General features: G+C 47.2%; 1 protein-coding gene across 2 annotated transcripts in view; it reads right to left on the bottom strand.

Annotated features, from left to right (window-relative positions):
• Positions 1-27,665, bottom strand: part of NUP188 (nucleoporin 188) — a 63,835-nt gene that overhangs the window by 2,860 nt on the left and 33,310 nt on the right. The window contains exons 13-38 of one of the 2 annotated variants that reach the window (XM_019033188.4): positions 24,497-24,562; positions 23,104-23,223; positions 22,439-22,565; positions 21,114-21,266; positions 20,788-20,914; positions 20,436-20,523; positions 20,266-20,342; positions 18,802-18,916; positions 17,143-17,263; positions 16,946-17,012; positions 16,136-16,264; positions 15,667-15,806; positions 13,670-13,776; positions 10,799-11,005; positions 10,508-10,677; positions 9,760-9,829; positions 9,279-9,346; positions 8,688-8,883; positions 5,979-6,056; positions 5,584-5,669; positions 4,887-5,032; positions 4,399-4,580; positions 2,428-2,628; positions 2,181-2,273; positions 1,182-1,340; positions 703-840 (exon numbers count right to left, since the gene is read on the bottom strand). In XM_019033188.4, coding sequence (XP_018888733.3) covers positions 703-840; positions 1,182-1,340; positions 2,181-2,273; positions 2,428-2,628; positions 4,399-4,580; positions 4,887-5,032; positions 5,584-5,669; positions 5,979-6,056; positions 8,688-8,883; positions 9,279-9,346; positions 9,760-9,829; positions 10,508-10,677; positions 10,799-11,005; positions 13,670-13,776; positions 15,667-15,806; positions 16,136-16,264; positions 16,946-17,012; positions 17,143-17,263; positions 18,802-18,916; positions 20,266-20,342; positions 20,436-20,523; positions 20,788-20,914; positions 21,114-21,266; positions 22,439-22,565; positions 23,104-23,223; positions 24,497-24,562 — 3,231 coding nt within the window. Of the gene's footprint in view, positions 1-702; positions 841-1,181; positions 1,341-2,180; positions 2,274-2,427; positions 2,632-4,398; positions 4,581-4,886; positions 5,033-5,583; positions 5,670-5,978; positions 6,057-8,687; positions 8,884-9,278; positions 9,347-9,759; positions 9,830-10,507; positions 10,678-10,798; positions 11,006-13,669; positions 13,777-15,666; positions 15,807-16,135; positions 16,265-16,945; positions 17,013-17,142; positions 17,264-18,801; positions 18,917-20,265; positions 20,343-20,435; positions 20,524-20,787; positions 20,915-21,113; positions 21,267-22,438; positions 22,566-23,103; positions 23,224-24,496; positions 24,563-27,665 lie in introns of both variants that reach the window. The other variant, XM_019033187.4, reaches the window with a different exon arrangement.

Below are 27,665 nucleotides of genomic sequence, written 5' to 3'. Positions count from 1 at the left end.
AGGCGCGTGCCACCACACCCAGCTAATTTTTGTTATTTTTAGTAAAGATGGGGTTTCACCATGTTGGCCAGCCTGGTCTCGAGCTCCTGACCTCATGATCCGCCCACCTTGAATTCCCAAAGTGCTGGGATTACAGGCGTGAGCCTATTGCACCCGGCCATTTTTTTTTTCCCCCTCTTTTTTTGGGGCGGAGTCTCGCTCTGTCACCCAGGCTGGAGTGTAATGGTTCGATCCTGGCTCACTGCAACCTCCGCCTCCCAGGTTCAAGCGATTCTCCCAACTCAGCCTCCCGAGTAGCTGGGATTACAGTCACGTGCCACCACGCCCAGCTAATTTTTGTATTTTTAGTAGAGACAGGGTTTCACCATGTTGGCCAGGCTGATCTTGAACTCCTGACTGCCTCCCAAAGTGCTAGGATTACAGGCGTGAGCCACCATGCCCGGCCCCAGGTGTATTCTTAAGGGATCTGAACCAAGATCTAACTGATAAAAGTCCAAATTCTTAACCTACATGGCTGCCCTTGACTATGGAAGGAAACATTTAGCCAGAGTAAGCACATGACAGCAAACCCTGTGCTCCCCAAGGGAAAAGCCCCCATTCAGGAACATCCTGCAATTCACTAGGGGTGCCCCAGTGAGACCTGACAGCCTCCCTGTCTCCAAGCATTACCCCAGACTCCAAGACACCATCTTGGGCCCCCACCTGAATATCACGCATGAGCTGAGGCAGGTGGAAGTGCCACTCCTTCATGAAGTTAGAGAGCTGCAGAATAAAACCCACAGTGTGGTCCGCCTCCTCCAGGCAGGCCAGACTCTGCACTGTCCTCACTGCGTTGAGGCACTGGGAGGAAAGCAGACATCAGGGAAAGATGGGGATGGCTGAGGGACCTGACATACCCACACCTACCCTCCTGTGGAGAGGAAACGTCCCGGGCCCCCAAATGCTGAGTTGGCAAAGAAATGGCTTAGTGGTACAACCAGGATTCTGACCCGAGACCGTTCCCATCCTTCAGCAGACTGGCTGGCCAGTGAGCCAGCAGAGTACTTAGAGCATCTCAGAAATGAAGGCATCGACAACCCTCCGCTACTGAGGCCCAGGCTCCACACCCACCTGCCCCATGAATGGCCCAGAACCTTTTTTACCCTGAAACTCCCACCCCTGCGATGCAGGCAGCCCCTCACCTGTAAGGTCCGCTCCTGGTGGACACCCACGAAGTCCAGGGCCTCAGTGAGGAAGTTGTAGCGCAGAGTTTTGAGCAGCCGCTCCATCAAGGACATGGACAGGCGGTAGACTCCTGGCCAAGACGGGGCATCCAGGGACTTCCGAGAGGCACTAGGTGTCTAAGACACAAACAGCAGACAAGCTCAGGAACCCTGCTGAGAGGCAGGACATCCTTGTAGTACAGCAACTAAGGCAGCCCAGCTGCGCTGAAAGGAAAAGATCTCCCAGAATAGACACAGCCACTACCTGGCCACCAGGGCCAGAAAGGGGCCAACACCAGCAGATTCAAGGAAAGAGCACCAGGCTGAGACACAAGACCCAGGGTTCCAGACTCAGGTCTGCCACTGACGAGCTATGCGAACCTGGACATGTCACTGCCCTGCTCTGGCCCCTACATGCTTCCTCTAAGGGGTAGCTGGGCTAGATGACCAAATACTTCACGACTCTCATGAGAGAGAGAGGTTCAGGTGAAGACTACTCTTTTGAAATTAGGAGATATCTGTTAAACTAGAAATAACCAAGGGACACAGAGGGCAGGGTGCTGAGGCCTCATCAAGCCCCCAGACCACCCACTTCCCTTCTCCCAGTCCTGGTCTGGTGGTGCAGGGGTGGAGAAGTCACAATGACACACTGTCTTTGGGAATGACAGGAGAGGACAGCTGCCTTGGCTAGAGGCCTGGTCCAGGGATGTGTTATCAATCTGGTTTAGTCTTCCTCACACCTGCAATGGGAAGAATCCATCCCATCTCCCAGAGGTAGTGCACAAAGGTCATGCGGTGCCTTTTAGTGGTGAGTTTCTCTTGCTAGAGATCCGCCTGGGGGCAGGGAAGATTCCTCACCATCAGTGTATTAGGCAATTTAGAGGAAAGCAACTTCCGGGGAAAGGTAGGGGAGGACACTTTTCAACTGGAACTGTAGGTTGGCCAGGCTGGGCCTCCTGGCAAGCTCCTGACACTCACCTGTGCTGTGCCGTTGGTGCTCAGCTGGTACACACTCAGAAGGGGCAAACAAATGCTCTGGGTGATGCCAGCTCCAGCCACTGCTGTGGCTCCCTGGGAGGAAGGAAAGACAGGAAATGAGATGGAGCCTGCCCCTGCCCTGCCCAGGGTAGGTAGGGCTCTCAGGCTAGATCACAGCTTCTGGGATTGTCAGAACCCACCCAGGCAAGCAAGGACGCTCCCTCCTGCCTTCGGGCTGGCCTCCTACCTGCTGAGTGCGAGCCAGGGTGAGGAGCAGATGCAATGTGGCCTCAGTGAAATGCAGGTTCTGCTTCATGCGAAGGCTCACCTCTAGAGTGGTGAGGAGGGTGGGTAGGATGGGGAGCCTGCGGGTTACCTGCAGCCAGGAGTCACCATCCTCGTCTACCTCACACAGCTCCTTGGCCAGGTGCAGGCCCAGGACACACACCTGCTGGGGCCCAGAGGCAAAGATGAGTAAAAGGGGGAAGAAGAAGAGGAGGAGGAAGAGGACGACAGGCAGCTGTGGGCCTGGTTGCCCAAGACCTGCTTGGTTACGCACATTGCTAAGTGAGCTTGAGTAACACAGAATGCACACTCTCTCCCACCCTGCCCCTCTCCTATGTCCAGCTCTCAATGAACAGCAGCAACTCCAACCAATCTAATGACCAACCCTAAACTGACTGGAGCTACCCCCGCCTCTTCCCTCCCACCTCCCACACTGCCACCACCCTTGTCAGTGCCACCTCGTCTCATGTTGGACACTCCAACCAACTCTGCCACATGGAGTCTGAGGGACCCCTACGACCCTGCCCGATGCCACCTCTTGCTCTGCTACTGCAACCATCTCCTAAATGGTCCTGCTCCATCCTCTCTAATCTATCCTTGTACCAGTGGCCTTTCAACCTTCTTTTTGGCCATGACCCAGAGTCATAAAGACATTTTTTTTGAGATGGAGCCTCGCTCTGTCCCCCAGGCTGGAGTGCAGTGGTGCGATCTCGGCTCACTGCAACCTCCGCCCCTGGGTTCACGCCATCCTCCTGCTTCAGCCTCCCAAGTAGCTGGGACTACAGGTGCCCGCCACCACGCCCGGCTAATTTTTTGTATTTTTCATAGAGACAGGGTTTCACCGTGTTAGCCAGGATGGTCTCCATCTCCTGACCTCATGATCTGCCCGCCTCGGCCTCCCAAAGTGCTGGGATTACAGGCGTTAGCCACCATGCCCGGCCCATAAAGACTTTTTAGACTGTATCCTCATGTACACGTTTACAGTTTTTCACTAATAATACCTACCCTAACATCACACAAAGCACAGTGATATTTTCTTAAACACTTTATTCTACTTTATTTTAAAAAAATGCTGGTTGTGGCCAGGCGTGGTGGCTCACGCCTGTAATCCCAGCGCTTTGGGAGATCAAGGCGGGCGGATTACGAGGTCAGGAGATTGAGACCATCCTGGCTAACACAGTGAAACCCCGTCTCTATGAAAAATACAGAAAGTTAGCCGGGCGTGGTGGCAGACACCTGTAGCCCCAGCTACTCGGGAGGCTGAGGCGGGAGAATGGCGTGAATCCGGGAAGCAGAGCTTGCAGTCAGCCAAGATCGCGCCACTGCACTCCACCCTGGGCGACAGAGCGAGACTCTGTCTCAAAAAAAAAAAAAAAAAAAAAAAAAAAAGAATACTGGTTGTAACAAAATGTGCTAATTTCAAGACTCTCTCTAATAGGTCATGATCCCACAATTTGAAAAATACTATTCAATACTGCATCCAGAGTGATCTTTCTTGGGCACGCCTTACTCCCAACACTTTGGGAGGCTGAACTGGGAGGATGGCTTGAGGCCTGGAGTTTAAGTCCAGAGTGATCTTTCTAGAGTAAAAATCAGATCAATTTTTTCCCCTGCTTAAAAGCCTTACATCATTTCCTATTTCACTTCGGATCCTGCATTTGCCCGCGGCTACAATCCCTAAGTCATTGCTGAAAAGGCACCTAAGTCCCAGTTCAAGTCAGAAGTGAGACTAAGTTCTCCCTGCACTTCTCTCCTGCAGTACAATGGGCTGCTTCTGCTTTTCTGCAGTGTCTGATCTATTAACCTTTCCCACCAGGCCGTGAACTCCAGAAGTGCAGCGACTATCTGTCTTGATCACTAGTTATCCCCAGAGTCAGGCACAGAGCTGGCGGGCAGTGGAAAGGACGGATGGCCTTCTAGGGCACTCTCTCACCCCATCACGCTGGTCCCTGTGCCGGGACCGAGAACAGTCGTCAGTCTCCATGCTGTCCTTGTCCTCTGTGGCACTGCCTAATGCCAGACTGTGGCGGGTCTGGTCGAAGAGTGCAATCACTTCCTCTTGGAGGGTCTCACAGACATTCAGCACCAGCTGGGAGTACTGGGGGATGTCACTTACTGCAGAATAGACAGGGAGGGACGCTGTCATGCTCACCAGGCCAACTGTCACTGTACACCAAGGTCTCCTTCCTAGGAAGGGGCTGGAGATGTAGTAGGGCGCTAGGAGGGACAGCATCTGTCCAGTGGGAGAGGAGGGAGAGACACATGAGGGAAAAAAATAGCTTTCTTGGGGTAAGAATTCCAAGACTGGAAACTCAAAAGTCCCAGAAGAAAAGTGTGGCCCTAAGCTGAAGGAAGCCCCGCCTGGCTGTCGGCAGGAGTGGGCAGACTGCAGCTGCTGCTCCCCCTGCCACTGCCCCTCACCTTTCATCTCCTTCATTTGCAACACTGTGATGAATGCTGAGAACACCTTGGCCTTGGTCTTCTCCATGAGTTGCTGGTCGGCCTGCAGCACTCCCTCCAGGATCTCCGTCAAGGGTCCAAGGATTTCATCCACAGAACCTAACTCTCTAGAAAGAATACTGGGTGGGCCAGGCGTGGTGGCTCATGCCTGTAATCCTAGCACTTTGGGAGGCCAAGGCGGGTGGATCACCTGAGGTCAGGAGTTCGAGACCAGCCTGGCCAACATGGTGAAACCCTGTCTCTACTAAAAATACAAAAATTAGGCATGGTAGCGCGCGCCCATAATCCCAGCTACTAGGGAGGTTGAGGCACGAGAATCACTTGAACCTGGGAGGCGGAGGTTGCAGTGAGCTGAGATCGCGCCACTGCACTCCAGCCTGGGCGACAGAGTGAGACTCCGTCTCAAAAAAAAAAAAAAAAAAAAAAGAATACGGGGTGGGGAGTGAAACAAAATACCTCATAAAAGGCCACACACTGCCCCTGCTCCATCTCAGGATATCCACCAGTCTGCCTCACCTCCTATCTGCTATGTCACTCCCATTCCTCAAGATGGAAAACCAGCCCAGCTTCCACCCACTATTTCTCCCTTTCAGGAAGGCAAGCAAGCACTGACAAGAAGGCTCTGGCCTCGGGCTTGCCTCTCCTGGCACAGCCTCACCTCTTCCACTGCCGGAGGAGGATAAGCAGCAGAGTGCACTTCATGGAGCCGAGGCGAAGGCAGTTCACTGAGGCTGGAACTAGGAGCTGAAAGGAGACAGCACACCAGTCAGAAGACAGTGGAAAGATTCGCATGCCATCCACAGGGCACCTCTGGCCTCATTGCCTTTCTTCCCCAGCAGTGAGCTCACAGGAGTGGAGTGGAGGGGGAGAAGCCAGGGTTGGCATGGCAGCAGCAGAGCTCTGCTGACCCACTACAGTCTCAGGCCTCCCAGGCCAACGTGAGCCCTGTGACCTGACTATATGTGCGGCTGGCTGGCAGACTCATGACCTCTGCTATTTGACTTCAAAGACAACCTCCCTGGGAGAAATGTGAAATCTCCCAGACACACTTACTAACGCTTTGGTTCCATCAAGCACGTCAAGAAAGAGCTGGCGACGCACCACAGAGTCAGTCAGGTGCATTATATCTGCCTGCAAAGGAACAGAAAAAGGTTTCAGCTGGGAAAATTTTCCAGATTTTAGAGGCCAAGAAACATGGGGTCCTCTGCTAGGCAATTAGTCATTGGTAAAACAGTCTCCCTGATTTAAAATAGGGCTTATATAGGCCGGGCGTGGTGGCTTATGCCTGTAATCCTAACACTTTGGGAGGCTGAGGTGGGCGGATCACGAGGTCAGGAGATCAAGACCATCCTGGCCAACACGGTGGAACGCCGTCTCTACTAAAAATACAAAAATTAGCCAGTCATGGTGGCGCGCACCTGTAGTCCCAGCTACTCGGGAGGCTGAGGCAGGAGAATTGCTTGAACCCAGGAAGCGGAGGTTGCAGTGAGCCGAGATCACACCACTGCACTCCAGCCTGGCGACAGAGAGAGACTCCGTCTTAAATAAATAAATAAAATAAAATAGGGCTTATAGTCTGGGCAACATGATGAGACCCTATCTCAACAACAAAAAATGTTTAATTAGCTGGGTATGGTGGTGCATGCCTGTAGTCCTAGCTACTTGGGAGGCTGAGGTGGGAAGATCACGTGAGCCCTGGAGGTTGAGGCTGCAGTGAGCCATGATTGCACCACTGCACTCCAACCTGATCAACATAGTGAGATCCTGTTCCCTAAGGAATAAAGTAAAATAGGGCTTGAAGGCCCTGCTGTTCTTCTGTCGACCCTTAGATATGGTCAGAATCAAGCCCAGGTTCACCTCCTCTTTGAGACTCTGTCCTCCCTCTGCTTAGAATCCTTGAAAGGCTTCCCAGTGCCCGGGAAACGCAAACCAAGCTCTTCAACATGGTCCAAAGACCCCACAGGATCTGGTCCAACTGACGTAGTATCAGTCCCATCTGTGCTCACTCTAGTCCAATCCTGCTTGCCTCTTTCGTGAACATATCAAGCTCTTTTCCACTGCTGGAACTTTGCACTTCCAAGTCCATCTGCCTAGACTTCTCTCCTCCGCGGGCTCCACCTGGAAGACTTCTTCACACATTCAGCTCTCAGCTGGGACATCACCACTCAGAGAAGGCCACCCTGACTACTTCTATCTCATGTGTTCATTACCACAGCACTTTAATTATTTCCTTCACAGCAAATTATCACTATCTGAAACCATATTTTTTATGGGTGAATTTGTTTATAATTTACCTCCTCCATCACAGGGCACTCTCTATGTGATCAAAGATCTTATCTGCCTTATTCACTGCTGTATCCCAATGCCTGGAAGCGTTCCACTAATGCCATTAAGAGAATGAATGGGTGACCAACATCCTGGACTTAGGTTTCTTTCTCTTTTTTTTTTCTTTTCTTTTGTATAGGTAGACAGGTGAGACAGACAGCCAGATAGGTTTGCTTTGGGGAAAGAGGATGGTGGGATTTTCAGAGCTACAATTCAAGAACTGCTGCCTAACTAGGGCCTAAAAGGCAGGTGACATAAAGGTTATACCCTGGGGAATCAACCATTCTCAAAGACAGGTGAGCCTTTAAGTGTGTTTGGAGCCTTAGGGGTCCAAAACCACTATGCCACAGCAAGAGTAGCCACAAACCTGCCCCTCCTAGGCTCAAAGCTCCAAGCATGTGGGCAGTCTGGCACTAGGCAACAAATTTCACAGATGTAGGAGGTGCTTGGAAAAAGGAGGCATCTATCAAGCTGAAGTTGTTCATGAAGTCAAAAGATTAATCTGGGCCAAGCATGGTGGCTCACACCTGTAATCCCAGCACTTTGGGAGGCCGTGGTGGGTGGATCATCTGAGGTCAGGAGTTCGAGACCAGCCTGACCAACAAGGTGAAACCCCATCTCTACGAAAAATACAAAAATTAGCTGGACGTGGTGGCGGGCGCCTATAATCCCAGCTACCTGGGAGGCTGAGACAGGAGAATTGCTTGAACCCGGGAGGCGGAGGTTGCAGTAAGCCAAGATTGCACCACTGCATTCCAGCCTGGGTGACGGAGCAAGACTCCGTCTCAAGAAAAAAAAAAAAAATTAATCTGGATACCCCAAGGAAGAACACTTCAATACCAAGTCCTTATGATACAGCGTGACGGAGTCAAACCACAAAAAAGCCAAGAACAATGCATTTCTTCCAGATGTTCTCTCTCTCTCTCAAAACCAACTCCCAGTAGACAGAGTACAGAGACAATGGCCTCTGTTCTTTTTCTAAGACCAGGAAATGCAGTTTCTAGAACCAATGACAAACTGCTTTTTAGAGAGGGTGCTGCTGCAGCTGTCACAGCTCCCTGTTGACTAGTCAACAAGTATTTATTGACCTAGCATCTACGAGGTACACAGCACGAGAAGACAGTTATGCCTTTGCACAAGAGGCAGATGCAGCCAGGGAGCAGCTAAGACCCAGCCAAGGCCTAAGGGAGGTACAGGAGGCTTTAGGAACTCTGAAAGGATTTCAAATCACTTCTCTGCATTCCTCTTAATGGTCTCCTGGACCCAACACCCTCAAATACCCCACAGTCCCAATCTCTCAGCATAGAACCTATTACAGTTTAGCTCTCAGGGATAAACCCTGATTAATTCTTCCGCACAAGGAGCTGTATCTGCTAGGCATGTCAACACATCATTGCTAAGGTACCAAAGTGAAAACTCTCCACAAAAGGGTCTTACATGAGTGGTGGCAATGATGAGAAGCATCCTCCAGGCGGACACCAGCATCTGGTACTCTAACAAGGAGGTGCAGCTGCTGCCTTCTGTTTCGGCCACATGAACTGCCAATGACTTGACATACCCTGACCAGTAGGCAAAGCGTTTCTCGATGGAAAATTTCTTCAGTGTATCCTTTAATGACTGGTCTAATGAACCCCTACAGTGTCAAGAAAAAACCTCCAGTTAGATTTTGAAAGCACATGGGAATATAATGGGTACAGACCCTTGTTGAGGCAGAGAAAACAACCTTGCACGGGCTTAAAGGCAGATGGCTCCAGGACACCTCCAACGTGTGGGTTAGGCTGAGGCCTTTCCAGGATTCCTCCTCCATAAAATCCCAGTTGCATGGAGTTTGCTTCACAATAACTCTTTCTGACAATCATAAATGCCATCGGTGGACTGGCCAGGAACACAGCTCACTGGCCTTCCATGAATGGTTCCAAACCAGTTCTCTCCTCTGCCTTGGCTCTTCCAGCCATGCACCCAGTGGTAGGCCACCAACTCCCACTCCCCCAACCTTCAGTTAAAATCTCAAGAGGGGAAAGTACTCACTTAACTACATAGTATATCTCCAAGCAAATTATCTTCATGATTAGGGCACAGGTTTCCAGGATGCTGGGCTGTGGAGACAGCAGAACAGGCAATTATCACATCTCTGATCACTGATCTCCCCCAGTATATCAAACAGGGAACAGAGCAGGGGCCCAACACTTGCAGAACAAGTTAGTACAACCCCTGTTGAATGTGAATGTCCTGACTTGCAAGAGCAGAGGCGTCAGGTCCACAACGTCTCCAACTGAATGGAGAAGACCACAGAGCCACCAACACACAGTAACGCAAACCACTTTCCTTCCCAAAGCAAGACATCAAAGGGACAGAAAGCAGGCACTTCCCTGAGAAAGACATTTCTAGTGAAGGGAACATTCTGTTGTTTAATTAGGGGAGGTATCATTGTCTACGGCCCCATCTCACAGCCCACAGCCTTTCCTCCAAGGGACTTGTAGCCACCATTCTGCCCTCTGCCACAGCTTACCTCTGATGTTTCAGAGGGAGGAGAAAGGGTTCCAAACAGCGGACTGGTTAAATTTTCCCAAAACTTGGGTCTAAAAAGGAAATAAATGTTTGAAATCATAACTTTTTCCCTCTCACAGTCATTTTCTCCTCTCTCAAGCTCCCTTTGGTGGTCACTTCATATTTTACCAGTCTCAAGCCTAATATGTGTCTGATAAGTCAGTTGTTCCTGTATAAATGAAAGGTTTCCATAGATAAAATTACATTTTCCTCTTATGAATCACACTTACGCATTATAGAGTTGATCAATAAAAACTCTTCAAGATTCCTTCCACTGTAGATTCCCAAAAGCCCCACAGAAGAGGAGGGAGGGAAATAAGACAGCAGACTCCCACATTTAGCCTTTTAACACTCCTTCCCTTTGTGCCAGCAGGTCCAATAGAACGGAATGTTTCATTCAATCCAGTGACTCGAGCAAGCCCCTCTCTCCTGAATCTACTGTTTCTCAAGAATAATGAGTTTTTATGCAGCTAGTTAGCAAAAGGCAGGAACACAAAAGCAACTGAACCTTCCAGGTGCTTAATATTTAAAGATCCTTAATACTTGCAGCAGCATTAGAAAGAGAATTAGTGTAAAACTCCCAGGTATTGAACCAGGACTAAGCACTATTATTCCCAGTGAACTGTCACAACAAACCTCTGGGATAAGAGCTATTATTACTCCCATTTTATAGACCAGAACAATGAAACTACTCCCAGAGGCAGACTTACTTGGTTCGGAGGACCAGCATGGCACTGTCCCTCCGATCCTGCCACAGAGCATGCAAAAAGGCAATGGCGGCACGATGCAGCAGGGGTGGGCACCAGTATCGATCTTGCTGTTGGGAATCAATCAGCTCCAGCACTGCATGGAGACAGCTCCACATCCCAAGGCTGAATTCCTGCAAGAAGGGACAGGTAAGAGTTCAGTTCCACAGCCACTGCCAGCAGCTGTACTTGCAGAGCCCAGCATCTGCCTCCCAGTGAGCCAACTCCCAGTGTCATCCCAGGTTACAGGCTTACCTTTGAGCCATCACTGCCATCCTTAACTTCCAGGTTCAGAAACAGTTCGATGAGGCCTGGCTGGGTCTCTACTGCAACCGTGAGGAACTCTAGAATCATGACTTTGATGCGCATGTCCTCAATTTTGCTCTGCAATCGGGTCAGGAAGGCATCACGAATGGCAGCCGCATCATTGCCCAGACAAGCATACACTGACATTGGGGCCACCTGGTGGAGACCGGAACACACAGGCTTAGAGCTCTGCTTCCACAGAAACCTCAATGGGCTCCCACAGAAGGGTACTGAAGAGCTCCCAGAAAATTGGCAGAAAGGGAAGCATCCAGACTACAGCTCTGGGCTAAAAGGGACATCACCACAAACAAGCATGAGATGCCCGCAAATTCACAGGAAAGACAGTAATCAGTACAAAGAAATGCTCAACTTCCCTCATGGTTAAATAAATACAAACTGAAAAGTGAAACATTTTTTTACTTATTAGATTGGCAAAGACTAAACAATGATGAAGCCCTTGCAGCAAGGATAGAATACTTGGTGTTATAAGTATAAACTGTTACAATGTTTTTTGGAAGGTAATTTGAAAATATCTAATAAAAAATATCATGTTAGTTTATACCTACATAAATCTTTGGAACTGTAAACAAATGTTTACAGGGTGGTAGGGATAATAATGTTCACTGCAGCACTGCTTGTAATAGTGAAAGACAGAAAGTAGTGCAAATAAATCAGGATGCATCCATTCTAGGATGTGACATGCAAACATTAAAAAGAATGAAGGAAGTCCAAATTAAAAAAAGGAAAAAAGACAAAAAAGAATGAAGTCCAAATGTGCCCATGTGGCATGAAGCACATCAAGACTGCTTGATATGGTATCAAGTGAAGGAAGCCAGTCATAAAACAGTACCAGGGGCCAGGCACAGTGGCTCACGCCTGTAATCCCAGCACTTTGGGAGGCCAAGCGGGCAGATCACGAGGTCAGGAAATCGAGACCACGGTGAAACCCCGTCTCTACTAAAAAAAATACAAAAAATTAGCGGGCGCAGTGGCAGGCGCCTGTAGTCCCAGCTACTCGGGAGGCTAAGGCAGGAGAATGGCTGAACCCGGGAGGCGGAGCTTGCAGTGAGCCGAGATCGCGCCACTGCACTCCAGCCTAGGCAACAGAGCGAGACTCCGTCTCAAAAAAAAAAAAAAAAAAAAAAAGAATGAAAAACAGTACCAGGAATTCTGCTTTTATAAAGAAAAGTACACACTCAAATACTTTTTTTTTTTTGACTCTGTTGCCCAGGCTGGAGCACAGTGGTGTGAACTCGGCTCACTGCAACCTCCACCTCCCGGGTTCAAGCAATTCTCCTGCCTCAGCCTACTGAGTACCTGGGACTACAGGCACACGCAGCCACACCCGGCTAATTTTTTTATATTTTAGTAGAGATGGGGTTTCACCGTGTTGCCCAGGATGGTTTCAAACTCCTGAGCTCAGGCAATCCACCCACCTGGGCCTCCCAGAGTCCTGGGATTACAGGCATGAGCCACCACGCCCAGCCCCAAATACCTTTATTATTTTATTTTTTGAGGCGGTGTCTCACTCTATCGCCCAGGCTGGAGTGCAGTGATGTGGTCTCAGCTCACTGCAACCTCTGTTGCCCAGTTTCAAGCGATTCTCCTGCCTCAGCCTCCTGAGTAGCTGGGATTACAGGCACCTGCCACCCAGCTAATTTTGGTATTTTTAGTAGAGATGGGGTTTCACCATCTTGGCCACGCTGGTCTTGAACCCCTGACCTCATGATCCACCTGCTTCAGCCTCCCAAAGTACTGGGATTACAGGTGTGAGCCACAGCGCCCAGCCGATACTTTTTAAAATACAAGAACACAGATAAGAAATGTGGAGCACAGCCTTGGAGACATAGCCAGACCCTGTTTCAAAAAAAAAAAAAAAAAAAAGAAATCTGAAGCATAGCATATCCCCCTGCCCATAGGGATTCTTGGAATAAGGAGATCATAGGGCATCTTAACTTTCTGTTACATCTATTTGTAACATTTAAATAAATATTTTACAATAAGCATGTCTTTTTTCTCCTTTTATCTTGAGACGGAGTCTCGCTCTGTCGCCCAGGCTGGTGTGCAGTGGCGTGATCACAGCTCACCGCAACTTCTGCCTCCCGGGTTCAAGCAGCTCTCTGCCTCAGGCTCCCAAGTAGCTGGGATCACAGGCACCTGCCACCATGCCTGGCTAATTTTTGAGATGGAGTCTTGCTCTGTCGCCCAGGCTGGAGTGCAGTGGCGCGACCTCAGCCCACTGCAAGTTCCGCCTCCCTGGTGCATGCCATTCTCCTGCCTCAGACTCCCAATTAGCTGGGACTACAGGCGCCCGCCATAATGCCTGGCTAATTTTTTGTATTTTTCAGTAGAGATGGGGTTTCACTGTATTAGCCAGGATGGTCTTGATCTCCTGACTTTGTGATACACCCGCCTCAGCCTCCCAAAGTGCTGGAATTACAGGCGTGAGCCACCATGCCCGGCCCCCTAATTTTTGTATTTTTAGGAGAGATAGGGTTTCACCATCTTGACCAGGTTGGTCTTGAACTCCTGACCTTGTGATCTACCCGCCTCAGCCTCCCAAAGTGCTGGAATTACAGGCGTGAGCCACCGCACGCAGCCTTTTCTCCTTTTTTCTGTATTAGAGATGGGGTCTCACTATGTGGCCCAGGCTGGTCTTAAACTCCTGGGCTCCAATGATCCTCCCACCTTGGCCTCCCAAAGTGCTGGAATTACATACAGGCGTTAAGCCGCTGCACGTGGCCTGAGCATGTCTTTTGTAATCAGGAGGAAAAAAACACCCTCATATAAACAGTGTGTGTGCATGAAGTACGATCCTACCGTGGCCAGACGTTTCAGCAGCTGAATGGCAAGACGTGGCAAAGCAGGGTCATGTTTGTGGTAGATGTATTTGGCTAGAACAGCAATGAGGTTGTTTCCATGAGCACCTAAAGCAGCACAGGAAACAGTTTAGATATCAAGTGTGCCTCATTCAAGTCCTTAGAGCGCTGGCTGTTCAAAAGAGACCCACAGTGTGTATGTGAAGGAATTTACCCTCAAGTACTTGGAGGGCCACAGCAAACCTAGGTGGCTGTATCCTTCTCTTGATTGAGGAGCAAAAGAATAGTCAGAATTTGGGGATAAACAGTTCAACCCAATTCATCGACAGCAAAGATACATTTTGAATAAAATAGGTGCTTATTTTATTAATTTTTATTTATTAATTTTTTTTGAGACAGAGTCTCACTCAGTCACCCAGGCTGGAGTGCAGTGGCACGATCTCGACTCACTGCACCTCCACCTCTCAGGTTCAAGCAATTCTCCTGCCTCAGCCTCCCGAGTAGCTGGGATTACAGGCGTGCACCACCACGTCCAGCTAATTTTTTAAATTTTTAATAGAGACAGGGTTTCACCATGTTGGCCAGGCTGGTCTTGAACCCGACCTCAAGTGATCCGCCCACCTCGGCCTCCCAAAGTGCTAGGATTACAGGCACCCACCACCACACCCAGCTAACTTTTGTATTTTTAGTAGAGATGGGGTTTCACTGTGTTGGCCAGGCTGGTCTCAAACTCCTGACCTCGTGATCCGCCCACCTCGGCCTCCCAAAGTGCTGGGATTACAAGTGTGAGCCACTGCACCCAGCCTATCTTTTTTTCTTTTTCAGAGAGGGTTTCACTATGTTGTCCAAGCTGGAGTGCAGTGGCAAAATCATGGCTCACTGCAGCTTTGACCCGCCAAGCTTCAAACAATCCCCCCACCTCAGCCTCCTGAGTAGCTGGGACCACAGGCATATGCCACCAGGCCCAGCTACTTTTTTTTGTTTGTTTTGGTATAGATGGGGGTCTCCTTATTTTGCCCAAGCTGGTCTCAAACTCCTGGACTCAAAGTATCCTCCCCAGCCTCACCGTCCCAAAGTGCTGGGATTACAGACGTGAGCCACCATGCCCAGCCCTTTATTATAATCTTATTAGGAAGATACTACAGGCATCCATAATCTGAAAACCTGAAATTAGAGCACGGTGGCTCATGCCTGTAATCCCAGCACTTTGGGAGGCCAAAGAGGGCAAGTCACCTGAGGTCAGGAGTTCGAGACCAGCCTGGCCAACATAGCGAAAGCCCGTCTCTACCAAACAAAACAAAACAACAAAATAAAACAAAACAAAACAAAAATTAGCCGGGCGTGGTGACAGATGCCTGTAATCCCAGCTACTCGGGAGGCTGAGGCAGGAGGATTGCTTAAACCCAGGAGGCAGATGCTGCAGTAAACCAAGATTGCGCCACTGCACTCTAGCCTGGGCAACAGAGCTAGACTGTCTCAAAAAAAAATAAAAATTAAAAAATTAAAAAAAATCTGGAATGTGTCAAAATCTCTAACTACAGCTCAAAGGAAATGCTCACTGGAACATTTTGGATTTATGCTAAACTGGTAAGTATACTGCAACTATTCCAAAATATGAAAAAAAAATCTGAAACCCAAAACACTTCTGGTCCCAAGCATTTCAGATAAGGGATACTCAACCTGTACCATTATCCCCATTTTACAGATGAGAAATCAGAGGCAGAGTTGTTTAATAACGCACCCAAGGTCACACAGTTGATTGGATACAAAATTTGAACCAAGGCAGTCTGACTTCAAATCTGCATTCTTAACTATTATTCTATCATCAATAGGAGGCAGAAATAAAGTACCATCTAGTCCTTTTGTTTCCAATTTCAGGAAACGAGCTGGTAATCATTCCCAAACTTCCTCAAGAAGCAGAAAATAACTGTTGACATCCAAAAACACTGCCTAAGATACGTATTTATGAGCAGAAATGACTGGAAGAGAAATACATACCATGTTGTGAGAGAGCCTGTTCCAGGGGGGACACCACATTAGAAGGAGGTTTCAGCCGAATAACATTGTTGGTGACGGAGAATGCCAGTTTCACTGTCTTGATCAGCAGCTGGCCCTGCCCCTGGCCCTCTGCCCCATCACTAGGGTGCCAAATGGAAACCAAAGATGATTCAGACAGTATGACTTCATTCGCAATATATGTGCTCTCATGAATTAGATTCCAACAATAATCCCAGAGTTCAACAGCTTCTGTTAGAGGCCCCAGTCCAAACTAGGAGAGAGGAGGAGTAATCAACTCCCTTTGCTATATGCCCATCTATACAGCAGCCACTAGGGTATGTAAAGGCTATGTCCTAGGAAGAACAATGTCATCTTCTAAAAGCTACTGCAAGTTAACTTAAACTGGAGTTATCAGTAACATGCAGGCACAATAAAGACAAACAAAGGGAACGTGGAGAAGGAGCCCTACCTTCGAGGCTGAGCAGCCATCACCATGTCAATGGTGTCCACGCCAATGCCCATGATATTGATAACTGTCTGTCCTGCTTCTGTGTATGCCAGGCTGCAGATGCAGAGAGACTGCAGGCTGGGAGTATGACTGGAAGACAGAGGTATTCTGAGTTACCAGGGAGCCACTCAGTGTATCTTGGAAGGAAGGGCATTGTCCAATTAGGCTAGGGTGGCTAACCTAACCTACTGGACACTGGAGACCAGCTCTCTGCAAGCTGAAGGCACTCTGATCACTTTCCTGAAATAGACTTGATCACCTAAAGATCACCCTGAGAAGCAATCTAAATGTCCATCAAGTAACATATACAGCTACTGAAAAGGATCGTAATTAATCCATACGATGGAATGCACGGAACCATTAAAATAAGACATCTATAAGCAGTGGCATGGAAAGAAAGTTACAGTCAATACAGAAAGAGGAAAAAACCAAGAATACATAGTAACTGGCCCTGGGATGCAGATATATATGAAGTGTCTTGTCAGGAATGAACTTTTGTAATGATCATAAAGAATGATTAATATATTAGTGTATGTGTACACACACACACACACACACACTCTCTCTCTCTCTCTCTCTCTCATTCCTACTTCTCTGTCCACAGTGAGAAATGATAAACAGGCCAATGGAAAGCAACTAACAACCTCAAGATTACTGAGTTCTGGGCTCAAGCAAGGTAAATTCTCTGGAAGAACTGAGACGGCTTTGCACAGCAAAAGCTTGTGTCTTGCCTTGGCGAGCACCAAGCTCTAGTAATCAACCCTTCATTACCTGCTGTGCAGGTCTGTCTCGTGGCATAGGTTCAGTATCGCATGAATCAGCTCCAAGATCAGGCAACCTGGACTCCAGAAAAGACAGAGGAATGATGTGGCTTTGTGAAATGACCCCTTATCTCAAGAAAGGGAAAGAAAAAAGCTCTCCAGGGGGGCCAGAAATCCCCAGGTCTTCCCTGCCCATGCTGTCCTTACCAATCTGTTCCCTCACTCCATGAGAGGTGTAGCGCCACTTATGGTAGCTGGGAAGCATCTCCTTCAGCACAAACATTACACAGGGTACAAGTCCTTGGCTCTGGGTACTACCAAGTTGCCCCTACAAGAAACCATGCAGTGAGGGCTTCCGCACTTTTAAGGAAAAGTCATTTAGTTACCTAGAGATTTAATTCCAAAACCATAGATAGGTCCAAAGGAAATCTAGGCAAACCTTGGTCATCAATGAAAAAAAAGAAACATCAAAAGTCCTACTTTATAGTTGAGCCCAAGTTGTGGGTCTTTTCTAGAATAGAAAAAGTGATGAAAGAGAATGTCACAAAAGGCACCAACACGAAGAAAAGGGATGCAGGCTAAATCTGGACAGAAGGGAGGCACCTTAAACATGAAGGATAGAGGATTGCTGATGATGAACAATGCCACTTCACTATCATGATTGCCAGCCATCCCTAACCTCAATCCCATCACTGAAATACTAGAAAGGAGATCTGATATGCAAAAATCTGATACCCAATGATATCTGTTAACTGTAGCATCCTTCTATTAAAAATGGGGACTCTTTAGTTATATATAAATATCTATATATTCCTGTCTCTATATGCAATCTTTTTTTTCGCCCCCAAGATGGAGTTTCACTCTTGTCACCTAGGCTGGAGTGCAATGGCGTGATCTCGACTCGCTGCAACCTCTGCCTCCCAGGTTCAAGCAATTCTCCTGCCTCAGCCCACTGAGTAGCTGGGATTACAGGCATCCGCCACCACGCCCAGCTAATTTTTGTATTTTTAGTAGAGATGAGGTTTCACCATGTTGGCCAGGCTGGTCTCAAACTCCTGACCTCAGGTGATCCATCCGCCTCGGCCTCCCAAAGTGCTGGGATTACAGGCATGAATCACTGCACCCAGCCTACAATCATTTCTTTTTAAGCATTCGTTGATTCCTGCAGGCAGGAAGTATAGTTTTTTTCATGCATGACCCTCTTCTCAATCCCATGAGGTAGAGACCATATAGCATTCTGTTTTAGAGACTCTTAAGATATTCTTTACTTGCTCAAGGTCATGCAGCTAGTAAGCTGTCAACCTGAATGTAAACCTAATTCTGACTCCAAAATTTATGCTCTATGTCATTATTTATGCTCTATGTCAGTATTTTTCAAACCGAGTTGTAACCCATTAGTAGATTATGAGATCAGTCTATGGTCAAAATTCACTTAAATAGGGAGGAGACTGAATAGAAAATATCAGGGTACAACTTGTGTGGTAAGAATAAATGTTGTGAAATAAACTGTGAAATTTTGCTTCAGGAATATACACACATGTATATATACTGGGATATGATATTATCCCAGGTTACTGTCAAAATAGCTTGATAGTCACTGCAATACCCTTTTGGCCTCTTCCATTCTACTTCATAAACCTTCCAATCATTAAATAAATTCACATAATTAAGCACCTAATAGAGAACATACTGGCACATACTAGGTACTCAATACATAGAAACTGTTGTCACTGTAACTTCAAGATGACTATTCTGCCTACAGACAAGAAGATTACAGCACCAGGGGCCAGGGAAACTATTTCAGAGTCATCTGACCAGACTGGACCTTTTCTTTTTCTGCCCTTTGTGAACAAAATCAGACTGTACCTTGACAAGGGTGGTGATCAAGCGCAGAAAGGCAATAGTAACCCCATACTCGCCCTGAGGCTGTTCACTATTCATCAAGAGGTTTCCGTACCCTCCAGCATTCATCCCTTCCGCACTGGAAAAAGAAGTAGAGGGAAAAAAAATGATAGGGAAATTTCAAGGTTTCAAGAAACTAATCATAGAGCATTCTTGTTATAGTCTAGATGACTTGAATATAAAATAGAAAAGCTCTCCAATGGAAATAATCCAATCGAGACAGTTCTGTACCCAGGGTAAACATTAAGAACATGTTTTATTGATGTAAAACCTAAAGAGATTGAAAGTAAAAAAATCAAAGGAACATCAGGGAAACATTTTTGTCAAGAGAGAGCAAGGTGAGAATGCTCAGGTAGTAAGATGGAGCCTGTGTACTGGTAAGTGGTCTACTGGCTGAGCTCGAGAACCCATGAAATGAGAAAAAGTACAGAGTGATTGTGGCTTAATAACGGGACATCAAGTCCCTGAATCTAGAAACCTCTGGATTTTCTGGGCTGGAAAGTAAACGCTCACATACTAACGTGATTGATGTTGGATGAGAAATCTCTCTTGCTCTCGGCCGGGCACCATGGCTCATGCCTGTAATCCCAGCACTTTGGGAGGCCAAGGCAGGCGGATCAGTTGAGGTCAGGAGTTTGAGACCAGCCTGGCCAACACGGTGAAACACCATCTCTACCAAAAATGCAAAATTACTGGGGCGTGGTGGTGAATGCCTGTAATCCCAGCTATTTGGGAGGCTGAGGCAGGAGAATCACTTGAACCTGGGAGGCGGAGGTTGTGGTGAGCCAAGATCACGCCATTGCACTCCAGCCGGGGCAACAAGAGCGCAACTCCATCTCAAGAAAAAAAAAAAAAAAAAATCAGGCCAGGCGCGGTGGCTCACCCCTATAATCCCAGCACTTTGAGAGGCTAAGGCGGGCAGATCACTCAAGACCAGGAGTTCCAGACCAGTCAGGCCAACATGGTGAGACCTCGTCTCTATTAAAAATACAAAAAATTAGCCGGGCGTGGTGCCGCACATCTGTAATCCTGGCTACTGGGGAGGCTGAGGTGGGAGAATTGCTTGAACCCAGGAGGCGGAGGCTGCAGTGAGCTTAGATCGTGCCACTGCACTCCAGCCTCAGTAATAGAGCGAAACTCCATCTCAAAAAATAAAAAGTAAATAAATACATAAATAATACAAAAATTAGCTGGGCGTGGTGGCTCGAGCCTATAATCCCAGCTACTCGGGAGGCTGAAACACAATAACTGCTTGAACATGGGAGGTGGAGGCTGCACCACTGCACTCCAGCCTGGGCAACAGAGTCAGACTCCATCTCAAAAAAATAAACAAACACATAAAAATAAAATTAATAAACCTAGGCTAGATGTGAGACATATGTGGTTCTCACTAGGGAATATGGCCCACCACCCTAGGACTTGGCTCACCTAATCATCTGACTCAGGCTGGAGACAGGATGGGCCACAAATGGTAAAAAACCTGTGTGACGAAGATCAGTCCAGACCTGAGAAGGAAAAGGAAGAGTTAAATGCCTACATATCTTCAGGTATGTGCCAAGTGCTACATTTTTGGCTCTTGGGAAGATCTGGCATCTCACCTTTGCTGGATTGCGGGCAGCCAAAACAGTTAAGCAGTTGACACAAGAAGCAATGACATCCACAGGTGGGGAGATCACTGTCGTTAACCTGGTTGGAGAACAATACACTATACTCAATACAGCAAATAATACAACTGGTTCCCTCACAAACATTTTTCCACTTCTCTCTCCCCAGTCTCTCCCCTCAGCAGACATATAAAAACAGGAAAACCCTCACAGATATAAAAACAGGAAAACCAAGGAACATGCGTGAACTTTAACCCAGTGGGTATGTGTCCAGGTTCCCGCAAACTGAGGGCACAAGTGCTGAGATCTCTACTGGGCAGCTGAGGGTCAGCCAAGACAGACTCACCGCTGCAGCAGCATGTAGATGCGAGATGTGATGGGCAGGAGACAGTCTGCTATCGACAGGTCTGTACTGATGACCTTATGGACGAGATCAATGATGGGTTTGACTCGCTGGCAGTGCTGAATCACATCTGAGAAGAAAGACAGCCTGTGACCTCACGGCAAACAACTCCTTTAAGATCACTGAACAGTCTCTGAGACCCAGATACACAAATCAGACAAATCACAATCTTGATGGTTCTAAATTTTATGTAGATATTCTATTTTCTAAATCCTCCAAGCACATCCACTTTTCCTCCTCGTAGTGATGTTTCCGAAAGCTGACCTTACCTGCAGTTGAAACGACGTGAAGCAACATTTCAATCTCGCAGGTAAAGAGGGTCCAGCTGCTATAGGAGTATTCCCAGCGTACCAGGTATGCCCTATCATCCAACATTACTTGGCCCACAGTGCCTTGAGGTATGCGAAGGTTGGTTTGACCCCCTGAGAGAGAAAGATAAATTAGTCTAATATCTGAGGATAAATAAAAAATGTAACTCCTCTACCAGACATCAATATTTTAAACACACAGAGATACACAAACTCACAGACTTTTTTTTTTTTTGAGACAGAGTCTCCCTCTTGCCCAGGCTGGAGTGCAGTGGCGCAATCTCGGCTCGCTGCAACCTCCACCTCCTGGGTTCAAGTGATTCTCGTGCTTCAGCCTCCCAAGTAGCTGGGACTACAGGTGCGCACCACCACTCCTGGCTAATTTTTGTATTTTTAGTAGAGATGGGGTTTTACCATGTTGACCAGGCTGGTCTTGAGCTCCTGGCCTCAAGTGATTTGCCTGTCTTGGCCTCCCAAAGTTCTGGGATTCACAGGCTTTCTTCTTAGTAGCTAACATTCCTACAGCTTTTTCAACTAAAATACCCCAAAAGTTCTTGTCATGTAGACAAGTATCTTTTTTTTATTTTTTTTTGAGATGGAGTTTTGCTCTTGTTGCCCAGGCTGGAGTGCAATGGCGCGATCTCAACTCACTGCAACCTCTGCCTCCCAAGTTCAAACGATTCTCCTGTCTCAGCCTCCCGAGTAGCTGAGATTACAGGCATGCACCACCACGCCTGACTAATTTTATCTTTTTAGTAGAGACGGGGTTTCTCCATGTTGGTCAGGCTGGTCTCGAACTCTCGACCTCAGGTGATCTGCCCACCTTGGCCTGTAATCCCAGTGTTGGGATTACAGGTGTGAGCCACTACACCTGGCCGACAAGTGACTCTTTCTATATGTCTGAAAATCACTTGAATGCAAAGAACAGTTTTCCATTCAAATGATGATGACAACAATACCTCATAGGACTGCTAGTGCCTAGATGACTGGAGAAGTCAGTGGTGATGATGTCAGGATTAAAACAGTGAGGCTATTCCCTCTATATTTTCCTCTTTGAGCACCTGGAACAGATGTGAGCCTCAGAGTGTAACTGCCTGGATGCATTGGCTCACGTCTATAATCCAAGTGCTTTGGGAGGCTAAGGTGGGAGAATCACTTGAGCCCAGGAGTTTGAGGCTGCAGTGAGCTATGATCTTGCCACTGCACTCCAGCTTGGGTGACAGAGCAAGACATCAAAAAAAAAAAAAAAAAAAAGCTGTCATAAAAGGGGGATCTCTTTATCTCACCAAGGGGATAAAGGAGTTTGGGTGTTTGTCTCCGCCAAAGAGTTCCATCTTCATGGGAGATCACATCATGAGGCTTGTGTTTATAAAGTTCATTGTAGAAAGACATCTTATCCAAGAAGCTATACACCTGCCAAAACAGAAAAAACCATCACACATTTCCCTCCAAGATAAGCAAGGGGAGGTCCCACAGTCTGCTCTTTCAACCAGACTCTCAAACTTCTTGCAAGCCCACCACTGTGACTGTTCTTGGAACTGCCTTCTGCGCCCCTCGCCAAATCTTCACTGGGCTTTAACACTCAACTCAAGTCCCCATCACTCCACAAGGGCAGTTATCTCTCCTGAACAGTATGGTCTTTATTGCTCAAATGACATTTACTCTGTACCACCTGGCTCTTAGCTATTTATTTCTTATATCTAGTAACTTCCAACTAGGTATTAAGGAACTTTATACTTAGTCTTAGTCCCACAGTATCTACAATAGGTACTTAATGAAAAGATTATTTAATTTTTTAGAATTGAGGTGCTATCTTTGGTATCTTTCATTCACCTTCAGACTAACTCCTGTCATGGCAGTAGAACTGCAATGTGGAAAGCAAAAAAGATTCCTAATAAAGTCTCCATAAAGAAGTTCCCATTCTCTTTACTTATCTGACTAAGCAACTTACCTTTTTGGCTGTGGACTTCCCTGATACCAGGGCTCGGAGCAGTTGCAGGAGTGGGGAGAGAAGGTGGGGAAACATTCCACACACACTGTCCAGAATGATCCCAAGGCCAGAAGTTGGCTCCTGTGGTGGAAGGGGACAAATCACTGATCTTCACATTATCCACAAATTAACATCTCTCCAAATTTCCCAGCAATCATGAGAAAATTTAGAATTAATCGTTCCTTTTAGACAGGTATCATCCCTCCTTAATAATTTAAGACTTTCATATTTCCACTGAAAAAGGATATAAAATAATTGATTTAGTGAGGGACCTAAAAAAAGATTAGTATTCTATCCAGTGACCTCTTCCCAGCCATCCTTTCTATGGGAAGACAGTATTGTTCACCTGTGCATTACACGTTTCCACTAAAGTGCAAATTACCCAACTATGTCAGCAGTTGGCTACCACACAGCAACCACAGATCCTCACTCTAGATACTGTTTCATACCAGCTTCTCCTTCTCCCAGGAGCACTGTGGTTCTGTAACATCAGACAGCATCTTACAAAAAAGAGGGTAAAATACACAGGTAGATCATCAGTTGGATCTTGAGGTTTGAGACTGTTGTCAATGCTCAGAGCAAGTACTGGGGAGAAACTGTTCTTTTCAAAGACAAATTCTCACTCTAGTTACAATACCCTGACAACTCACAGGCTATGGTTACAATCTCCTAAAAGCACTTTCAAGAGCTGCAGGAACACTGGTGTCTAAAACACTGCCATATATAAAAACAAAAAACTGGTGGGTTGGAAGGCCGGGCTCAGTGGCTCACGCCTGTAACCCCAGCACTTTGGGAGGCCGAGGCTGGCAGATCATGAGGTCAGGAGATCGAGACCAGCCTGGCCAACATAGTGAAACCCCGTCTCTACTAGAAATACAAAAAATTAGCCAGGCATGGTGGCGGGCGCCTGTAATCCCAGCTACTTGGGAGGCTGAGGCAGGAGAACTGCTTGAACCCGGGAGGCAGAGGTTGCAGTGAGCCGAGATCGCGCCATTGCACTCCAGCCTGGGCAACAGAGCAAGACTCCATCTCAAAAAACAAGACAAAACCAAAACAAAAAAAAAAACTGGTGGGTTGGAGACAGCACACTGGTAATAACGTGGGCTGCAGACTCAAGTCAGACAGAACTGGGTTGTGGCTGCCTCTTTCTATGTGTGACTTTGAGCAAATCACTTCACATTTCTAAGTGTCATGTGTCATCACATTAAAAGAGGGACAGTAATAGTATCTACTTCATACATTTTTATGAAGATTAAATGAGAAAATGCACATGAATGCTTAGTACAAAACCTGTAAGAAAACAAGTGTTTGAACAATTCTTTTGTTATGCAGTGACTCTCTCTGACATACTTACTGTTCCCCAGAACAGTTCCGGAAGAGAAGGGTCGGCCAATACTTCACATGCTGTATCAATTATATCCTGTTTGAGGAAGGGAAGAAAAATGGATCATTTTCCCTAGCTGAACCAGTCTATCTTTATTATTGTATTCTGTTGAAATAAAAACACCAAAACACCAATAAACACTAAAGTGGGAAGACCACTTCAATCCAGGAGTTCCAGAGCAGCCTGGGGAACATAGTAAATCCTCTTCTTGAAAACAAATAAATAAATAAAATAAAATAAACACCTTAATATAGAAAGTCAGAAAAAACTGGTTAAGAATTGGTTGGTTGGCTGGGTGCGGGAGCTACCCCTATAATCCTAACACTTTGGGAGGCAAGGCCGGCAGATCACTTGAGGTCAGGAGTTCGAGACCAGCCTGGCCAACATGGTGAAACCCCATGTCTACTAAAAATACGAAAGTTAGCCAGGCGTGGTGGCGCACACCTTATAATCCCAGCTACTTGAGTGGCTGAGGCATGAGAATCACTTGAACCCAGGCGATGGAGGTAGCAGTGAGCCGAGATCATGCCACTGTACTCTAGCCTGGGCAACAAAGTGAGGCTCTGTCTCCAAAAACAAACAAACAAAAAAACTGCTTAAGGGTGGATGGGTTGGTTGACTGATTTATTTATTTATGTTTAGAGAAGACAAGGTCATGCTCTATCACCTAGACTAGAGTGCAAGAATTCTGGGTGAGTGGGTTTGTTTCTTCCTTTTTACCTTTTTTTTTTTTTTTTTTTTGAGACAGTCTCACTCTGTCACCCAGGCTGGAGTGCAGTGGCGCGATCTTGGCTCACTGCAAGCTCCGCCTCCCAGGTTCATACCATTCTCCTGCCTCAGCCTCCTGAGTAGGTGGGACTACAGGCGCCTGCCACCACGCCCAGCTAATTTTTTGTATTTTTAGTAGAGACGGGGTTTCACCATGTTAGCCAGGATGGTCTCGATCTCCTGACCTCGTGATCCGCCCGCCTCAGCCTCCCAAAGTGCTGGGATTACAGGCGTGAGACCAGCCTCTTTTTACCGTTTTTGTATGTATGTATCTAAGTAGGTATGTATCTATTTTTAGAGACAGGGTCTTGCTCTGTTGCCAAGACTGGAGTGCAGTGGCACCATCATAGCTCACTGCAGCCTTTAACTCCTGGGTTTAAGTGATCTTCTCGCCTCCGCCTCCCAAAGCACTGGGTTACAGAAGTGTACCACCATGCCCAGCCAAGAACTCTGGGTTTAAAAAGTAAGATTATATCCTGTCCAGGGTGTGTTGTGTCTGCTGTACGATGTTAGACAAATTCATCTCTCTGAGCCAGAAATGCTTTATCTGTAAAATGGGGACAGTAATTTCTGCTTCAGAGTAGGATTATAAGTAAGGATCATAAATAAGGATTAAATGAGATAATGTATGAGGAAGTAGACTGTAAATTCAAAAATGCCACATAAATGTAAGTTATTACTAGGCTCAGCTAAACTGCTCTCCTAGAGGGCAAAAACAATGTCTTTCTTTTTTTAGACGAAGTTTTGGTCTTTCACCCAGACTGGAGTGTAATGGCACAATCTCAGCTCACTGCAACCTCCGCCTCCCCGGTTTAAGCAATTCTCCTGCCTCAGCATCCTGAGTAACTGGGATTATAGGTGCCCACCACCACGCCCAGCTCATCTCTGCCATTTTAGTTTCACTATGTTGGCTGGGCTGGTCTCAAACTCCTGACCTCAGGTGGCCCGCCTGCCTTGGCCTCCCAAAGTGCTGGGATTACAGACATGAGCCACTGTGCCTGGCCAAGAACAATGTCTTTAATTGTTTTATCCTTAGCGCTTAGCACAGAGCTTAGCATACACAGGGAATCTAATAAATGCTCACTGAATGATTTCTTTAAAATCCAAGTACCTGGCCTGGCACGGTGGCTCATGCCTATAATGCCAACACTTTGGGAGGCCGAGGCGGGCGGATCACAAGGTCAGGAGATCGAGACCATCCTGGCTAACATGGTGAAACCCCGTCTCTACTAAAAATACAAAAAAATTAGCTGGGTATGGCGGCAGGCGCCTGTAGTCCCTGCTGCTGGGGAGGCTGAGGCAGGAGAATGGCGTTAACACGGGAGGCAGAGCTTGCAGTGAGCCGAGATCGCGCCACTGCACTCCAGCCTCGGTGACAGAGCGAGACTCCATCTAAAAAAAAAAATCCAAGTACCAGGACTCCTGCAACTCTGTTTTTTTTGTTGTTGCTGAGATGGGGTCTCACTCCGTCTCCCAGGTTGGAGTGCAGTGACGCCATCTCAGCACACTGAAACCTGTGTCTCCCAGGCAAGTGATCCTACCTCAGCCTCCTGAGTAGCTGGGACTACAGGTGCGCGCCACCACACTCAGTTAACTTTTTGTATTTTTGGTAGAGACAGGGCTTCATCATGTTGCCCGCTGGTCCTGAACTCCTGAGCTCAGGTGTTCTACCCACCTTGGCCTCGGAAAGTGCTGGGATTACAGGTGTGGGCCACAGTGCTTGGCCCTAATATGTTAATACCAATCCTCCAGGTGTAAGGTCAGGTCAAAAGTAACCAGAATTCTCCCAAAGTACACAAACCTTGTTCTATGCCCATGACCTTTAGAAATTGAGTCTTTTTTTTTTTTTGGAGACAAAGTTTTGCTCTTGTTGCCCAGGCTGGAGTGCAATGTCACAGTCTCAGCTCACTGCAACCTCCGCCTCCCGGGTTCAAGCAATTCTCCTGCCTCAGCCTCCCAAGTAGCTGGGATTACAGGCGCCCACCACCATGTCCAGCTAATTTTTGTATTTTTAGTAAAGATGGGGTTTCACCATGTTGGCCAGGCTAATCTCATGACCTCAGATGATCTGCCCTCTTTGGTCTCCCAAAGTGCTGGGATTACAGGAGTAAGCCACCACACCCAGCCTCTAGAAATTGAGTCTTTCAATTCAACACAAACTCATTTCTCTCTAATGATAAAAAATTTTAATTTTCACCAAGTTAGTCAATTTACAAAACAAGTTCCTAGTCACTAAAAATGAACAGAGTGATTTAGTTTTCAGGATACTCATCAAATATCATTTCCCACTAAAAATAACCAAGGCTATTAGAATAAGCAGATTCCAGGTCTTACGCAAGAATCTTACAAGATAATCCTGTAACATCTTGTA

This window comes from Gorilla gorilla, chromosome 13 (assembly GCF_029281585.2).
Source record: "Gorilla gorilla gorilla isolate KB3781 chromosome 13, NHGRI_mGorGor1-v2.1_pri, whole genome shotgun sequence".
In the NCBI taxonomy this organism is placed as follows: domain Eukaryota; kingdom Metazoa; phylum Chordata; class Mammalia; order Primates; family Hominidae; genus Gorilla; species Gorilla gorilla.
This window is presented reverse-complemented; position numbering and strand designations above follow the sequence as displayed.